At 41.5% G+C, this 15,738-nt stretch overlaps 4 protein-coding genes across 4 annotated transcripts in view; 3 read left to right on the top strand and 1 right to left on the bottom strand.

Moving 5' to 3' along the window:
- The window catches only part of LOC126562687 (bifunctional methylenetetrahydrofolate dehydrogenase/cyclohydrolase, mitochondrial), a 394,759-nt gene that overhangs the window by 31,702 nt on the left and 347,319 nt on the right, over window positions 1–15,738 (top strand). The window lies entirely within an intron of this gene.
- Window positions 1–15,738, top strand: part of LOC126563006 (protein DPCD) — a 194,031-nt gene that overhangs the window by 59,080 nt on the left and 119,213 nt on the right. The window lies entirely within an intron of this gene.
- Window positions 3,102–3,971, top strand: LOC126560698 (uncharacterized). Its single transcript, XM_050216656.1, has one exon. It carries the CDS (start codon window positions 3,102–3,104, stop codon window positions 3,969–3,971), a length of 870 nt encoding a protein of 289 aa, XP_050072613.1.
- Window positions 11,167–12,587, bottom strand: LOC126560697 (charged multivesicular body protein 7). The gene is made up of 2 exons (XM_050216655.1): window positions 12,120–12,587; window positions 11,167–12,057 (listed from the first exon to the last, which is right to left on the bottom strand). Exons 1-2 carry the CDS (start codon window positions 12,585–12,587, stop codon window positions 11,176–11,178), a joined length of 1,350 nt encoding a protein of 449 aa, XP_050072612.1. The 3' UTR covers window positions 11,167–11,175.

The raw sequence follows: 15,738 nt of genomic DNA, 5'->3' as shown, positions 1-15,738 counted from the left end.
GTTTGGTTTCCAGTCTAGTCTCTTTCCGTTGGAGCACTAACTTTTATTCCCACTATAGTAGCTGTTATCACAAATCGGGCCACGCACAAACAGCAATATAAAGTAATGCTCCCACAACGGATCGATATTTGGTGCCGTCTTCTAACAATGTGATGTCAGCTGTGTCTTTGACAAAACTTTGGTTCATCGGTGTCTTTGCTGTTTTGCCTCAGCAAGCCCTGTTGTGTTTACCAGCTTGTTAATGTAGTTGGTTAATCCAATGCTGTAAACACCACCTTCTTTTGGCAGAAATGCTTTCTTAACTGTTCATAAACACCTGTTATAATATTCTTGCTCCTGCAGCCCACGAGGATATCGTCCACGTAAACGATGAGGTACACCATCTCACCGCTTCTGTTCGCCGTATACAAGCATGGATCGGCCGAACATGCTGCGAATCCCAGTTTTCCAAGCACTTTCGAAAGTTTCTCGTTCGACTCATTCCGCTTTTGTTTGAAAACCCATTTACTACCAAATACGCGTTTTCCTTTTGGGAAGCTGAACCAATTTATCCGCCTTGTTTTGCTTGTGCGACTGGATCCCACTGTCCATCGCTTGCTTCCACGATGCTCGTTCTAATATAATAGGCGGATAACTACGTTTGACCGCGGCTTGGACCCAAACAGCACTGTATTGATTTCAATAAAGTTAGTCGCACGGTAGCTCTTCACGGTGTTGCATCATTGGTGTTCCAATCAGCAGGTTCATCAACTGGATGACTCGCAATCCCTACTACGTATTCATTCAGCATAACAGGTAGTTTACCACGATTCACGCGATTGGAACGTCTTACGGATTCTGTATTATTTTGTTCCAACCGATCGTAGCCTTCCTCTGGAAACATGAGGGAATCTTCTGTCTCACCAACATCATTACTATCGAAGAATATGCCATCTTCGCTTCCATCGTCTTCACACTCTTGACGAAACTCTTCCGTATCAGTACTATTTCCTGCATTAGAAGACAAGTCTTATTCAATAATGCACACTGCGGAATCATTATCTCGAGCCTCTACTAGTGACGGCTTACCAGCCATTTCATGTGCACCATTTTCTTTTACAGTTGGCTGCTTCTTTTCTAAAACCACGTCATCATCTTCTAAGAATCTGGCATCTCGGTTGATTGTGATCCTGTCCGTTTCAGTATCAACGAAACGGTGTCCTTTGTGCTGGTCGGAGTAACTGTGTGCTGACTATGAAAGTCAGTTTTCGAGCCTTATTGTCAAACTTTCCTCTGTTTACCCCTGGAATGTGCACGTACGCTGAACAACCATACACTTTCAGATGTCCTAACGCTAGCTTCCTTCCAAACCATTTCTCATACGGTGTCGTACTAACAGACCGCGAAGGAAGTCTGTTCTGCAGGTATGCAGCTGTAAGAACTGCTTCACCCCAATAATGCTTACCGAGCCCTGCGTCCAGAAGCATCGTTGTGGCCATTTCCTCGAGAGACCTATTTTTACTCTCAGCCACACCATTTTATTGCTGAGAGTGTGCTGCCGTGTATCGAGCCTTGATACCTTCCTAGGCGTAAAAGGCACGCAGATGTTCGTTTACATATTCGAAGCCACCATCTGATCTGATAACCCGTGGCTTTCGACCGAAGCAATTTTCCACCAAACGAACATACTTCTTGATTTTATCAGCAGCATCGGATTTTCGCTCTCTTTCTTCCGGTTGTTGGAGTCCTCTTTGGGCCGCAGAGATCGGTGTGAACCAAGTGCACAATTCCTAGTTCGTTATTCTACGAATGGCATCTATGTCTCTGTGTCGAAGTCGGCGGTGCCACATATGCTGACACTTTTTGGTGTGAACATTCTCCAGTTTTAGCTTGTACAAACATCCAGATCGCTCACCAACGATCATCACTTTGCCGTTTTCATTTCGAACCTCACATCCATTAGCTTTGAACACCGCTGTATATCCAAGTGCGGTTAGCTTGTCGAACGAAATTAGTCTTGTGGCTAACGACGGTACATACAGAACATTTTTCAGCGTAACTATTACAATACCACCATTTCCATCCAGACAGCGTACCAAACCATGTCCACAACCGGTTGCCTTTGCATTGTTAGCATCGGCCATAACACTTGGTCCGTTTTGCATTGTCAGCCTTTCGAAGAAATGTCTATCGCTATGTCATGTGACAGCTCGCACCATTATCAACAAACTATGCACGACACTGGTTTGCGCTGGTCATGAAACACATACTACTATACTTAGCCTGGCAGGCTTTGTGTTTCCTTTCGCGTTTTTTTTCTGTCCTCAGCGCCATTTTGTAAATCCAATCGGGAACGACAGTTTCGTTGAAAATGACCCGGCTTACCGCATTTGAAACTCCTCATACATGCTTTACTGCAGTCTTCATTGCCTTTGATTTACCACCACAGACACCATATCGCTCCTTTCTACGCTCTTACTCATCGAGCAACTTCGATTTCACCAATTGCATCGTCAAATTGGTATCCGGACGCGACTCTAACGCCGTCACAAGCCCACCGTACGATTCCGGCAAGCTTCGCAAAACCATAGCGATTTTCAGTGACTCCTCTATTGCCTGTCCCGCGATCGTGAGTTGGTCAAACAGTTCTTCTACCTGAATCAGATGGCTTTCAATTTCACCGTTTTCACTTAAGTTAAAATTACACAATGTTGTGTATAGACCCGCATACACCGTGGGCGCTAGGCGTTACGCCGTTACTCGGTCCTGTCACTGTGTTACAGGACCCGACGTATCCACTTAGGCGTTGTTCGGCTTACGCACCGTCACCGAGGGCTCTCTCCATCGTCAGCACCGGTAGCGTAAAGACGGCAGTTCTCTTTGTATTGTAATATAGTAGCTAGTAATTTGTACATTATTTGTACTTGTTCTTTTAAATACCGTGACCGTATACATCATTTTATTCAAGCTACAGAACACAAAATGGCGACGAGTGAAAAAAAGTTTTTTTTTAAATTATTTGTTAAGAACTGAAGGTTGTACCTTAAGGACACGTAGTGCAAGAAAAAAAAAGAAAAACTCCGTCTTTAGGCAAAAGACGTCGCAAGGACACGAGCTCAGAAATGGAAGACGAGCAGCGTCGTCTGTCGCAGCAGTTTGAAGCTCTGAGAGCTACTTTTCTACCGACTGTTTATGGTCAACAGCTCCTGCCGAACGCAGCGCCGTTGGATCAACATTTAGGAGCGTTCCCAAACCAGCATCCGCCATCGCTCTCGATAGCGTCCCCAAGCCAGCATCCGCCATCGCTCTCAATGCCGTCAACCAGCCAGCATCCGCCGTCACAGTCAAACGCGCTTCAGAACGGTGAGCCATCTATGTCACAATTAATTCAACTAATGCAGCAGTTTATCTCCAAGTTGGACCAGCCGCCGGTATCACTACCGCAGATTGCATCAGAGCAGCAGCCGGTATCACAACCACAAATGGCACCAGAGCCACAGCAGCTGCATCAAGGGGCCCCATTCAACTCGGAGCAAATCCTTGATATTTTGTCCAGAAACATTACCGAGTTCCGTTTCGAGGCCGACAACGATATAACGTTCGAGAAATGGTACTCTTGTTACGAGGATTTGTTCAGCAAGGACGCTGCAAGGGTTGATGATGCAGCGAAGGTTCGATTGCTTTTGCGGAAGCTGGGTATACTGGAGCACGAAAGGTATGTGAACTATATCGCACCCCGTAATCGGCGTGATTTTACGCTCGAGGCTACAGTAGAGCGGCTTAAAAAAGTATTCGGCAAGAAGGAATCTCTTTTAAGCAAGAGCCACAAATGCATACAGATAGTAAAGACAAGTGCAGAAGATTTCCTCGTGTACGCATGCCGCGTGAATCGGGCTTGCGTGGATTTCGAATTGAGCCGGATGAGCGAAGAGCAATTCAAATGTTTGATCTTTGTGTGTGGTCTAAAAGAAGAAGCCGAAAAAGATTTTTAAATTGCTTACTCGAATTGAGCAATATGCAACATAACGCTGGAACAAATATAGGCGGAATGTTACCGCATTGCGAATTTGAAAAAAGAAAACGCTATGATCGGTGGAGGGACAGGAGAGCGTGTGCTGGTAGTCAAAAATGGAGAGCGGAGCCATGACAGTTTTCAAGAAAAACCCCTACCTGCGAAGCATGCCAAGTTGCAGCCATATCCCCTCCTGCTGAAACACCATTATTCTGGCCAAAATCATCCGGTCCTTGGCACCGAGTTCATATCGACTACGATGGACCCCTGGATGGTTACTACTTCCTGGTTGTGGTAGATGCCTTTTCTAAGTGGCCTGAGATAGTAAAAACGGCAAGTATTACCTCATCGTCTACAATTACAATGTTGCGAGGAATATTTGCTAGGTTTGGACCACCAGTCACTTTAGTCAGCAACAATGGCACCCAGTTTACCAGTTAGCTTTTCAATGAATTCTGCGATTGTAACAGTATTGAGCACATCCGGATCCCGCCGTTTCATCCACAATCGAATGGAAAGCTTAGCAGTTCGTAGAAACTTTTAAGCGAGCGCTGAGGAAAATACGGGTCGGGAGCGCATTGCTTGAAGAAGCTTTGGATTTGTTTCTTCAAACGTACCGATCCACACAAAATCCTGTCTTGGCTCAACGCACCCCTGCCGAGGTTATGTTCGGCAGACCAGCCAGAGCAGTTCACCATCTATTACGGCCTACATTAGCATCGGAAGCTTCGACGAAGGACGACTTTCGCGAATGGCAACCGGGCGACCCAATTTATGCGAAAAAGTACCGGGCGAATTCTTGGAGCTGGATTGCTGGGAGGATCGTCCGCAGAGTAGGCAACGTCATCTACGAGATTATTACGCAAAACCAGCAAAGACATCGACGCCACGTGAATCAGCTCCGCCGTCGTATTGCTGGCCTATCGGATCACGCCGAGCAAAATCAAGATCAGCTGCCGTTTCATGAATGGGACTTGCCCGCATAATTCGTCCCGTCAGTCATCGTCTTCCGTACTGCCGTCCACATCACTACCAGCATCATCTCTAGAAGCATCGGCACGATTAGAAACGCAACAAACGCCAGCATCATTGCTAGCTGCATCGACACAACTAGAGGCATAGCCAATAGTAGCATCATCGCTAACAGCGCCAGCAGAGCTACAGGCGTAACAAGCACTCGCGCCTATCGACAGCAACATCCATCAGCAGGCACGGCTAAACCGAGAGCTCGGTCTATCGCCAGCACCGATAGCGTAAAGACGGCGGTTCTCGTTGTTGCAGACGCTGTGGCCAGAGAATATCCGCACACTCAATGCTATCTGGGAACTGACAGCATCCGATGTGTTGCTGGTATAGTCGTCTCGGTCGCACGCACGGACGGTCGGATCCTTCAGCGAAGCGGGGATTAAGGGATTCTTCTCTCGGCACCCGGCACCCAGCACGGGCGTTGCATGCGCGCGCGGCTTGGATACCCATTGTGAACGTTGTCCTTTTTTTAATGTGTTGTGTCAAGTGTTAAGTTTTAACGTGTCATAAATAAATTATGTTTTAACTCCAAAACACAAAACTCGTTGTATTGTAATACAGTAGCTAGTAATAAATTATTTGTGTTTGTTGTTTTAAATACCGTGACCGTATACATAATTTTATTCAAGCGACGTTCTGTCGCTTGAAAAAAAAAACAATTTCTTCAATTCAATTTCTTCAAAACAAAACAAAAAAACAATACACAATTTCTTCAATAGGGATACTTTCGATGTTACTGTGGTCTTTATTCATTTACATATTTAATAAATTCAAATTGTCTGCCTCTCCGGGCAACACAATGTATATGCTTAAACTAGGGAAGGATGAAGGGGGGGGGGGGGGGGAGTTGGAATATGGTAAGGAGTCATTAGAGGTAATTTTGAAGAAGACGAGTTCGGAAGTGGGTAATAGGAAAGTTGAAGTCGAACAGCTCGTGATGTCTGTTGAAAGAAATGCAAACTTTTAACCAAAAACCGCCAAAAACCGAACGGCTAAATATGGGCGATCTATCACGAAGTCGACGCGAAGGGACATACAGGGGTATAGAAGATAGCAGTGAAGGAACGTCGAGCTCGGAGGAAAAGATACATGCGATAAAACCCTGCGCGACTGCGCGTGCGAATGGCGGGATTTAATATCTATTAAACTCAACATACGGCAGCGGAGTGAATATGAGGGCACATGAACGGTGTAGCCGTGTAGAAATCTACGGACAGCGAGGTGCGTAAATTTCCTCTGAACCTTCTCTATTCTCTGCATAGCGGTTTCTCCAGCTGGGGTCCACACTACGCTTGCATAATCCAGAACAGAGCGAATCCAGCAACAGTACAGTGCCTTTAAATATAAAGGATCTCTGATCTCCGAAGCCATGCGGAAAATTAGGCCTAGTGCTCTTTTAGCTTTATTACCTACATGGTTAATTTGTTCATCGAACGAGATTCCCTCATCCAACCAGACCCCAAGATCTTTCACGGTGGTTTCTGTACTTATTTGGGTGCCGCAAAAGCAGTAGTCCCATAACAGCCGACCAGAAGGCCAGAAGGCCTCCCGAAAGAGACGACACAACATTTAGGGGGGTAGAGCACCAACCCATTGTTCAAACACCAAACAGAAAAGTCACTAAGAGAGCGTTGGAGAGATCGACAGTCGGAAGACGAAGACACGGAGAGAAAATTTTGATTTTATCAGCAAAAAGAAGGTGTCCATCAGTTGGAAGAACAATGATGCAGTCGCTGATAAATAGGGTAAATGGATAGGACTAAGTGCACTTCCCTGAGGAACACCAGACAAGCCCACAAATGACGATGAAAACGAGTTTTCAAATCTAACTGAATAAGATCGATTCGAAAGTGTTGTGTCTTGGGTTTAGGGTGTCCGAGTTGTTTATATTATCATTGCATTTTAAGACACAAACTATAATTTATTAAACCTATTAAAATAACGCATGCACCGCACGCAACACACCGAACGCTTCGCTAACTTCCCACCGAGTCTCTCGAATCCCTCTCTACCTGGTTGCTTATAGATTGCGCGCTGACCCGATCCTGCGGTCAGCGCCCTAGGACACTCACTCACACATCATGCACCTGACAATTGCTTGCCCAAAGCTGAGTGTCTGGTCATCAGGTTGCACCATAACAAAGGGATATTCCTTCTGAACATCCAAAGTCGCCTGGCCGACTTGTTCCGCCGATGAGCATCGAGAGTTCCCCTACCAAAGGTAAGGCCTCGATGTCTCCAACTTTCCTGTAAGGAAGATTCTCATCTAGAATCTTCAGACTGCAAGCCAGGAACAATTCAATTGTTTCGCAAGCCAGGAACAATTAAAGAAGTAAAAAGTTTCTTGGGTCTTATCAATTTTATAGAAAAATTCACTCTCAGTAGAGCTGAAAAGACGGAAAAGTTGAGAGCATTAGCGAACTCTGACACATTTTATCGGTCGAAGAGTGGAGATGTAGAGTTCGAGGAGATAAAAAGAAGAGCTCTACACTCAATTGTCAGGTTAGGCTACTTTAACCACAAAGACAGGACTGAGGTATTTGTGGATGCTTCACCATTCGGCCTAGGAGCAGTACTGGTCCAGTTCGATAAGAATGGAACGCCCCAAATAATAGCCTGCATTTCAAAATCGTTGTCTGCAGTGGAAAAACGTTATCCACATACCCAGAAGGAGGCATTAGCAATAGTTCGGGCAGTCGAACAATTAAGTTATTACCTTATAAACAAATACTTCAACATTTGGACGTATTCGGAAGCCAACAAATACATCTTTGGCAGGTACGACAAATATGAGTATGTCATGGTCGGATATTTAGCTAGCATCAGAAAAGGACAAAGAGCTAGCAGAGGTACGACTTGTGGTACAAACGGGCATATGGCCTCGACATCTGGTACGTTACTAGAGTTTGGAAAAACAGCTGGGATCTTTCAACACTCTTGTATTCAAGGACGATTTAGTAGTTTTACCTAAATCATTAAGAGAACGGGCGTTAGCAACAGCGCATGAAGGTGTCATGTTGGCTGTGGGGCCACCGAAAGAATTCTCCGTGAGTATTTATGGTGGCCTAATATGCCCAAAGAGGCCCAGCATTTTGTTAGTAGTTGTGCAACCTGCCTAGCAATATCCCAAAGAAACCCACCGATACCTTTGATCAGCCGAAACCTTCCGGAAGGCAAGGGTGCAGCTCAGGACACTTATTAGTCTGCATAGATATCTACTCCCGTTTCTTGCACGTTATCGATGTGAAACTAATCAATGCAAATTCAACGAATGCAGCTCTTTGTACGATATTAAAGGCATGGGGGTTACCACTTGCCATCCAAAATTTACAATTTTGGGATCAAAAGAGAGTTAAGGTGCGTAAATCTATTTCTCTAAGCGCGCCGTCCAACGGAGCTGTTGAACGTCAGAATCAAGGTATTATAAAAGCGATTTTGGCAGCCAAACTAAAAAAAAACGAAACTGGAGCGAAGCCCTTGAAGAGTATGTTCACTTACATAATACCCGTAAACATCATGCGAGGTTGGGCGTTACTCCGTTCGAACTGCTTGTAGGATAGCGGTACAGAGGAAATTTTCCTAGTTTTGAGATAAAAAAATCTGGATAGAATCGTTGTGGATAGAATCGTTGGTTCGGTAGGTCCGGGCAACGCTATCGCCAAGGGCAACGAACGGCAAAAGCGAGTCGGTGATGCACGGCCCTCGGAACAACATGCGGTCGCGTAATTTACACGTTTAGTTATAAAAAATGTTTTATATGTTACCTGAAATTTAGTGTCTATTATCAATTAATGTTTTTACGTGATATCACTGGCCATCCAAGCAAGAAAGGAAACCTACTTAAAGACATTAAAAATTCTACATACTTACTTGCTTACTTATCAGGCACTACAACCGCTTTGTGGTCTTGACCTGCCATAGCAGAATCCGGAACCGCTCACGGTCCCAATCCATTATCCCGGCCTTGATGACGGATGATTCCACGCCATCCTCCCACCTCAATCTGGGCCTACTATGCCGCCTCTGTCCATGTAGACGGCCTAAAAGGACTTCCTGAGCTGGGTCGTCCGGTGCCATGCGTATAACATGGCCAGCTTATCGGTGCCTGGCGAGCCTAATTCGCTGCACGACGGTGAGTTTCGTACAGTTCGTACAGCTCGTCGCTGTACCGGCTCATCTATAGTCCTTCCACACATACGGGGCCAACGATCCTTCTGAGCATCTTCCTCTCGAACGCGGCTAAGAGGGCTTTGTCTGTTTTGGACAGGGTCCTTGTCTCAGAGGCGTATATGAGTACTGGGACTATAAAGATGCGATACAGTCCCAGCTTCGACCGTCGCGACAGGTTTTTTGAGGGGAGATGTTTCCTCAGGCTGTAGAATGACCGGCTGACCGCTAGCATCCTAGCGTGCAACTCTGTCTCTATGCTGTTTTTGGTGCTGGCTTTTGATCCGAGATAGGTGAAGTTTTGGACGACATCAAATTTGCGGTCAAGTATTCGTACCTCACCCTCACGTAGTTCCGGATTTCTTAGTAGGGTCGCTGATGGTGCTACCATCAATTTGGTCTTTGCCTCGTTAATCTGCAATCCGAGGTTTTCTGTCGCCTGCTCGATCCTTTGGTAGGCCTCTGCTACCTGGGAGAGCCGCAGCCCAATGTTGTCTATATGATCAGCGTATTCCAGGATCTGGGTTGACTTACAGAAGATGGTTTCCGAAGACTCCACCTCCGAGTCACGGATGGCCCTCTCTGGCGCCAAAGTTGAATAGGAAACATGCGAGCCCATCTCCCTGGCGCAGGCCTTTGGTGGTAGCAAAGGATCCTGAGAGTTTTCCATCCACCTTTACCTGGCATGTGACGTTGGTCATGGTCGCTCTAACAAGCCTTATCAGTTTGGCCAGAATTCCAAAGGAGTTCATGGCTTCGTATAGTTTTACCGGTACTGTGCTATCATATGCGGCCCTGAAATCTATTCGGTAATCTAATCTATCTATCTATCTATCTATCTATTTTTCGATTTTCAAGATTTTCCGTTTCGGAATCCTCTTTGATAGTTTCCCACTATCTGTTCAATGAATGGGACAAGATTATTCCGAAGGATTAGGGAAGATATTTTGTAGGCGGTATTCAACACCGTAATAACCCTGTAGTTGTTGCAGTCCAACATATCTCCCTTATTGTATACGGGATTCTTGTATGGGATTCTACATACAGGTCGCTCAATAACTCTGTTGTATTAGTATTAGTATAGAAAAGCTCAAATTTATTCTGCGAGACTTTTTTAAAGCCTAAAGTGGTTTGTGGTGTGAAAGAGTGGTGGTTTGTGGTGTGTGATGTTCTGAGTTCATATTATTTGCTTACAAATAGTTATGTAGGCCACAATAGGCTAGATAATTAGATATGAATAAGTAAATAGTTACCCGGTATGGCCGTCCTTTATGAATAAAAAAAAAATAGATAGATACAGCATTGCAGAAAATAAATCATAAATGCTCAACAAGAATGCCCAATTAATATGATTACTCATCAAGAAACCTGATACATGATTTATTTTGTCCCTTCCGAATTATTCTCTTTACTGAAAGATAAGGTACATTGAAAAATGTATGCATAATCTTCAAATCTTTAAATTATCTAATTTTGGTCTGACAATAGGGCAATATTTTTTTAAAAAGTGTTGTTGTAAGTAGTTTATTTATTGAGATATTAAACATTATACACAAATGATGAAGGCGTATGATTTATTTTGTTTACTATAAAGTATAATTAATTACTACTTAGATTTTTTTAAATTACAAATTTTATCATCATATATGGACAAAATTAATTCCAATGATATCCAGGAAAATAATCTAATTCATTCAGGCAAAGGTCCGTTATCGTATTGATGCTCGCAAAACTATCGAATCATATTCTTAGTTTTTTTATCGCTGTATTTTGTGACACAAGCATTTTGCGAGATTTATTTTTCTAATGATTCACTACAACCTCAGTGTTACGTTTTCATACCTTATCACAAATTTTATTCGTTTCAATTAAACTGAAGAGTTTATACATTTGCTTTTACGAAAGTGCTTGTCATTTTATGTCATTAGTTTTGAATGTCTATATGGAGTTACTGATCACTTTTGACTTCTGCATGTGTTGACGGCCTCTGTTCATTGTGCATGATCTGCTGATTTGTATCCATCAATTACATCAACTCTGAGAGCTGCCAACCGTTTCTCGATTTCTCTATCAAAGTCAGGAACATTATTGATATTGTTGTCAATAGTAGAAGTAGGACGGATTGTCGGGAAATCCTTTTTATCGATTTTACTTTCAACTAGCTTTATATCTATCAGGTCTCCTAGCTCTTGTTCAAGCTCTAGTTCGTCGACATCACTTTCTGAAACTGTGCCGATCATTGATAATATTTCATTGTGCTGTCCTAATACGTGTCTCATTTCATCCATGGTTTCATCTAGTTGATCAATTGTAATACCTGCAGCTTCATATGCATTCTTCAAGGCGCTCGTGCCTAACTTATATGCCTCTATTACGTTTTTATCAGATTGACAATTATAAATTTTCAGAAGTAAACTTTGAAGGTTTTCCAATGCATTAATCTTACCCTGCATATGCTTTTCGAGAGTATGTTTCTTTTTCAAATATGTTTTCGCCATTTGCTTACGTCCGTTTTTTATAAATTCCCGAACTTCATCCATTGTTTGGCTTATGCTATTTTCGATTATGTTAATGTCTTTCATTAATCGTTTAGCGCTCTGCTCAAGATCATATATGGACTTTTCAATGCTTGTTATGGGTTGAGCAACTGCATTTACTCCAGCAAATTTGATGAGTATCGTGCTAGTTTCACCACTGATTATCGTCTGTTTTGTTAATCGCCCTGTATTTTCGAGTAATGTTACTGCTGTTTCTACGCCATGTGGTTTTATAGTTGATGTTTCTTGCACTAAAGTAATCAGATCCTCGTATTTTAGTAATTTGTTCTGCATTTCGCGTTCGATGATGGCATTTTCTATAGTTTTGGCATGTAGCTAAAAATAAAAATTCCGCGATAGAAATATTTTAAAATATTCGAACAACTTAATTTACTTACTTCTGCAACAGCCGTAACAATGAAATTTTCGTTTTCATCAATATTTGCTGAACCGATTACACTACCAAGCACCGCTTCATATCCCCACGAGAGTGGAGCTTGTATCAATGTTGTTGCTGTCCACAGGTTAAATCCAAATGTTCCAACGTGCCGTTGAACTTGGAATTTCCTCTCTTTACTTAGCTCTCCTTTCGTCTGCATGTCCGCGAATACGGTGTGCAAGCAGTAAGGAACGGTACCATTTCTACGAAACTTTTCCTTCAACATGAGAATGGATACTGTGCTGGTTCCTGACGCGATGCAATATGACACAATTAAGTCTTTCCAGAATTTAATTTTCATATCATAACTTTCAGCGTTTAGTCGCCTTGGTCGGAATTCAGCTAATAAAACACCCATTCGTCTATCATCTGACCAACATTCAGGAAAGAATGAAGAATTGGTGGCTGTTAGCCCCATTGCCTCCATGGTACCAGTTTGTTGTTCCATTGCTGGAATATTATTAATATTGTACGCTTGTTGCGAAGGCTCTCTAGACGTTGATAGATATATAGGTAGGTATTGTTTTTTTGTAAGGCAAAAAAATTGTTTACACAAAGCTTACTGAACAGAAAGACAAATATGTAGTTCTAACTTGATATTGTTTGTTTTGTTTGAGGTATCCCATTTGACATAAAGTGGTGGGAACCCAAATACGGACCAAATTAGACATTGAAAATTGAATCGTTTATTGAACAAAAAGGATGTGTCTGTTTTTAGGCATCGCAATTAATACTTTTATTTAGTTGTGTGTACTAATATGTAAAGCTAGGTATCTGTTGATTATACGCGAATAATATAATGATGAATGAGTAAAGATGTTGTATTGATAAAATCTCCCTTAATAGCATTATTATTATAGTATTCACATGGACAAAACCTCTTAATAAAACTTTTACGTTAGTTTTGTCAACTGGGTTGATCGCATCTATAGTTATCTTGACTTTTGACAGCCTGCATTTCCGACAAGACTTATTGGAGTTAGGTGTTTCTATTACGCTTTTATTCTGCGCCATGTCGGATATCAGATATATGAGTGATATGATTATTTTATCAGTTTGAAGCTGGTATTAAACGGGGTTGAAAAGTACGTAAATAAAAATGTAAAATATAGCGAAAAACAGAACAATAGCGTTTCTTCGAAATGGATTGCGCATTCTCATCCGTTTTATTTATAATAAAAATGACGCAATAGAAGCGCATCCCCATGTCTACACCTTTTTCCCTATAGACTTTGATTTTCATCTGTCAAAAATACGTCGTGTAGGAACTAGGCTTCATAAACGCCATTTTAGAAATTTTGCGATCCGTGCTGCTGCTGTAGGAAAAGGCGAATAAAAAGCGTGTTTCATAGAAAATTGTTATCGTAAAAAGTTAAGTTCAACTTGTAAAAGTTCCATTCGGTCGGATAAGTGTGGCTTTAACAACGTTGATAAAGTAAGTTACATTTCTGATCTGTGTCTTGTTCCCAAAGTGTTGCGAGTAGTTGATAAAATGGTAGTCGTAGTAAGGTTTAACTCAGACGCATTTCGTTGGCATAAAGTTCCTTTTCTAAGGTGTTTTAAGAAATTGTCATCGATGTAGGTAACATTCTTCGCCATATAGATCGTAAATTGTTGAGATTCATACCCTTCGTGTGCAGTGAAATTAGTCCTGCCAAAATAAAAATCATGAAGAAGAAGGTAAAAGTGGTAATTATGTTAAAATTATGAAGAAGAGTGTAAAAGTTGCTCGGAAGTAAAATGAACGTTCATGAGTGCTTTGCGACAGACTTTGGGATCGAGTGCGTTCATGTGTGTGCGTGTGTGCGCGCGTGCGCGGGCGTGTGTGTATGTGTGCGCTTGTACACCTATACATATATATATATATATATATATATATATATATATATATATATATATATATATATATATATATATATATATATATATATATATATATTATAGTTATTTATGTATGTTATTTATGTATGTTATTTATTTATTTGTATAATTATTTGTGTTTGTATCTGTGTGTGTGGGTGTGGAAAATTCTTTAATGTTCACGGTTCGAACGTCGGCGTTTTCGTTGCGGGTGTGTATGTGTGTGTGAAAGTTAGCGAACAGAAATTATTTGTTTTTCTTTATTAAACTTTATTTGTTTCAATCAAAACTATTCAATGCCTTACTTTGCATATAATACTGATGTATGTGAAAAATGAGGTATCCGAATTTACTTGCCAGTAAATTTACTTTTGCATTGAGTTAAATAAGTTGATTACGGCGCTAAAACACTGTATTACCAATTTTTTGTGTGTGAAAAACACTTTCTGCAAAAGCTAAACCAACACATCAACCATGAACACGATGAAGTACAACGTTTGCGCGTTACTGAGTTTGTAGTAGTGGAATGTATGATGGAGTTATATTCGTTCTGTAAAATCGAGCAAGTGAGCAAGGTAGGAAGATATCGAACGAAAGAGAAAGAGAGAAAAGTGCAATGATTTGAAGCCCATATAAAATCTCTCTTTGACCAAAGCTGAGTCACGAACATTATGGAACATTGATAAAAAAAATTAATGCAGCATTTATTTTGTAAATAATGTTTATCCTTTCTTTCTTTTTTCACAGTTTACGGTGTAATTAAGATACATTGGATACATGTGCCAGATTGTGCGTGCTCTGGCTCCCAAGTATTTCTTGCAATCGGCGAAACGTTTATTCATGTTTTAATAGTGTAATTCTCGCCGGCTGTATACCGAATACGCGTGTGAATAATTCCAATAGTAAATAAATCGGCTTATTTCAGTATTTTTAAACAACGTACGTGGGAGGAATATTATAGGTGAGATTAGATTTCATCATTACATTTGTTGTAAATTGTTGAAAAAGTTAATTTAATTTTCGATATTGAGATTATTGTAAATATGCATGCACTGCGCTGCTAGTGAAGGTAGTGGTTAAGTTTACTTCATCTGGTCGTTTATATGTACAATATAAGCATCACATCACCGCTACGCTTGGAGAGAGCTTGGTGTGAGCATGTGTGCAACAGAGAGAATATTTCAACATGAGTATAAGAAAAATGATTATTGTATTAACTGATGAATGAGCATCTTAACACAACGCTAAAAATCATGAAAAATGAATCAAATATCAATTATTATTTTTTTTATTCATAAAGTTAGATTTATTCATTGTTAGATATCAATTATAAACGTCAAAAAATAGAAATTTTATTTTTTACTACTCCCCTACTGTATAATGGTTCAGTAACGCTCAACTTTAACTGATTTGAATTGAAATAGTAAAAAAGCTATACGTGGCCATTCGTAAAAGCTCTTCAAAAGATAAATCAAATAATTTATATTTTGAGCGACTTCTTCATGGAAAATAAGCCGCCCGTTTTCGCAGATCATTAATACATTTCTTTTCCTTCTTCTGTTCTTGGCACTACACATCAAAAAGGTCTTGTCCTGCCATATTTGGCTACCTGCTTCCTTCCAGTCCTGTCGGGTTGAAGAGTGTCACTGCTGCCATACCAGCCACCGGAGCACTAGGTATGAATATATGCCGAAGTATTTCAAGATTTTCTATACTAA

Source organism: Anopheles maculipalpis, chromosome 3RL (assembly GCF_943734695.1).
Source record: "Anopheles maculipalpis chromosome 3RL, idAnoMacuDA_375_x, whole genome shotgun sequence".
Classification (NCBI taxonomy): domain Eukaryota; kingdom Metazoa; phylum Arthropoda; class Insecta; order Diptera; family Culicidae; genus Anopheles; species Anopheles maculipalpis.
The sequence above is the reverse complement of the archived record's forward strand: the minus strand, read 5'-3'. Positions and strand labels throughout refer to the sequence as shown.

Excerpts from the sequence above, each read along its gene's own strand:
- LOC126560697 (XM_050216655.1), bottom strand. The coding sequence starts at position 12,587 with ATGGAGGCAATGGGGCTAACAGCCACCAATTCTTCATTCTTTCCTGAA. Across the intron at positions 12,058-12,119 it reads TTGTTACGGCTGTTGCAGAA|CTACATGCCAAAACTATAGA; the intron begins GTAAGTAAATTA and ends TTTTATTTTTAG.
- LOC126560698 (XM_050216656.1), top strand. The coding sequence starts at position 3,102 with ATGGAAGACGAGCAGCGTCGTCTGTCGCAGCAGTTTGAAGCTCTGAGA.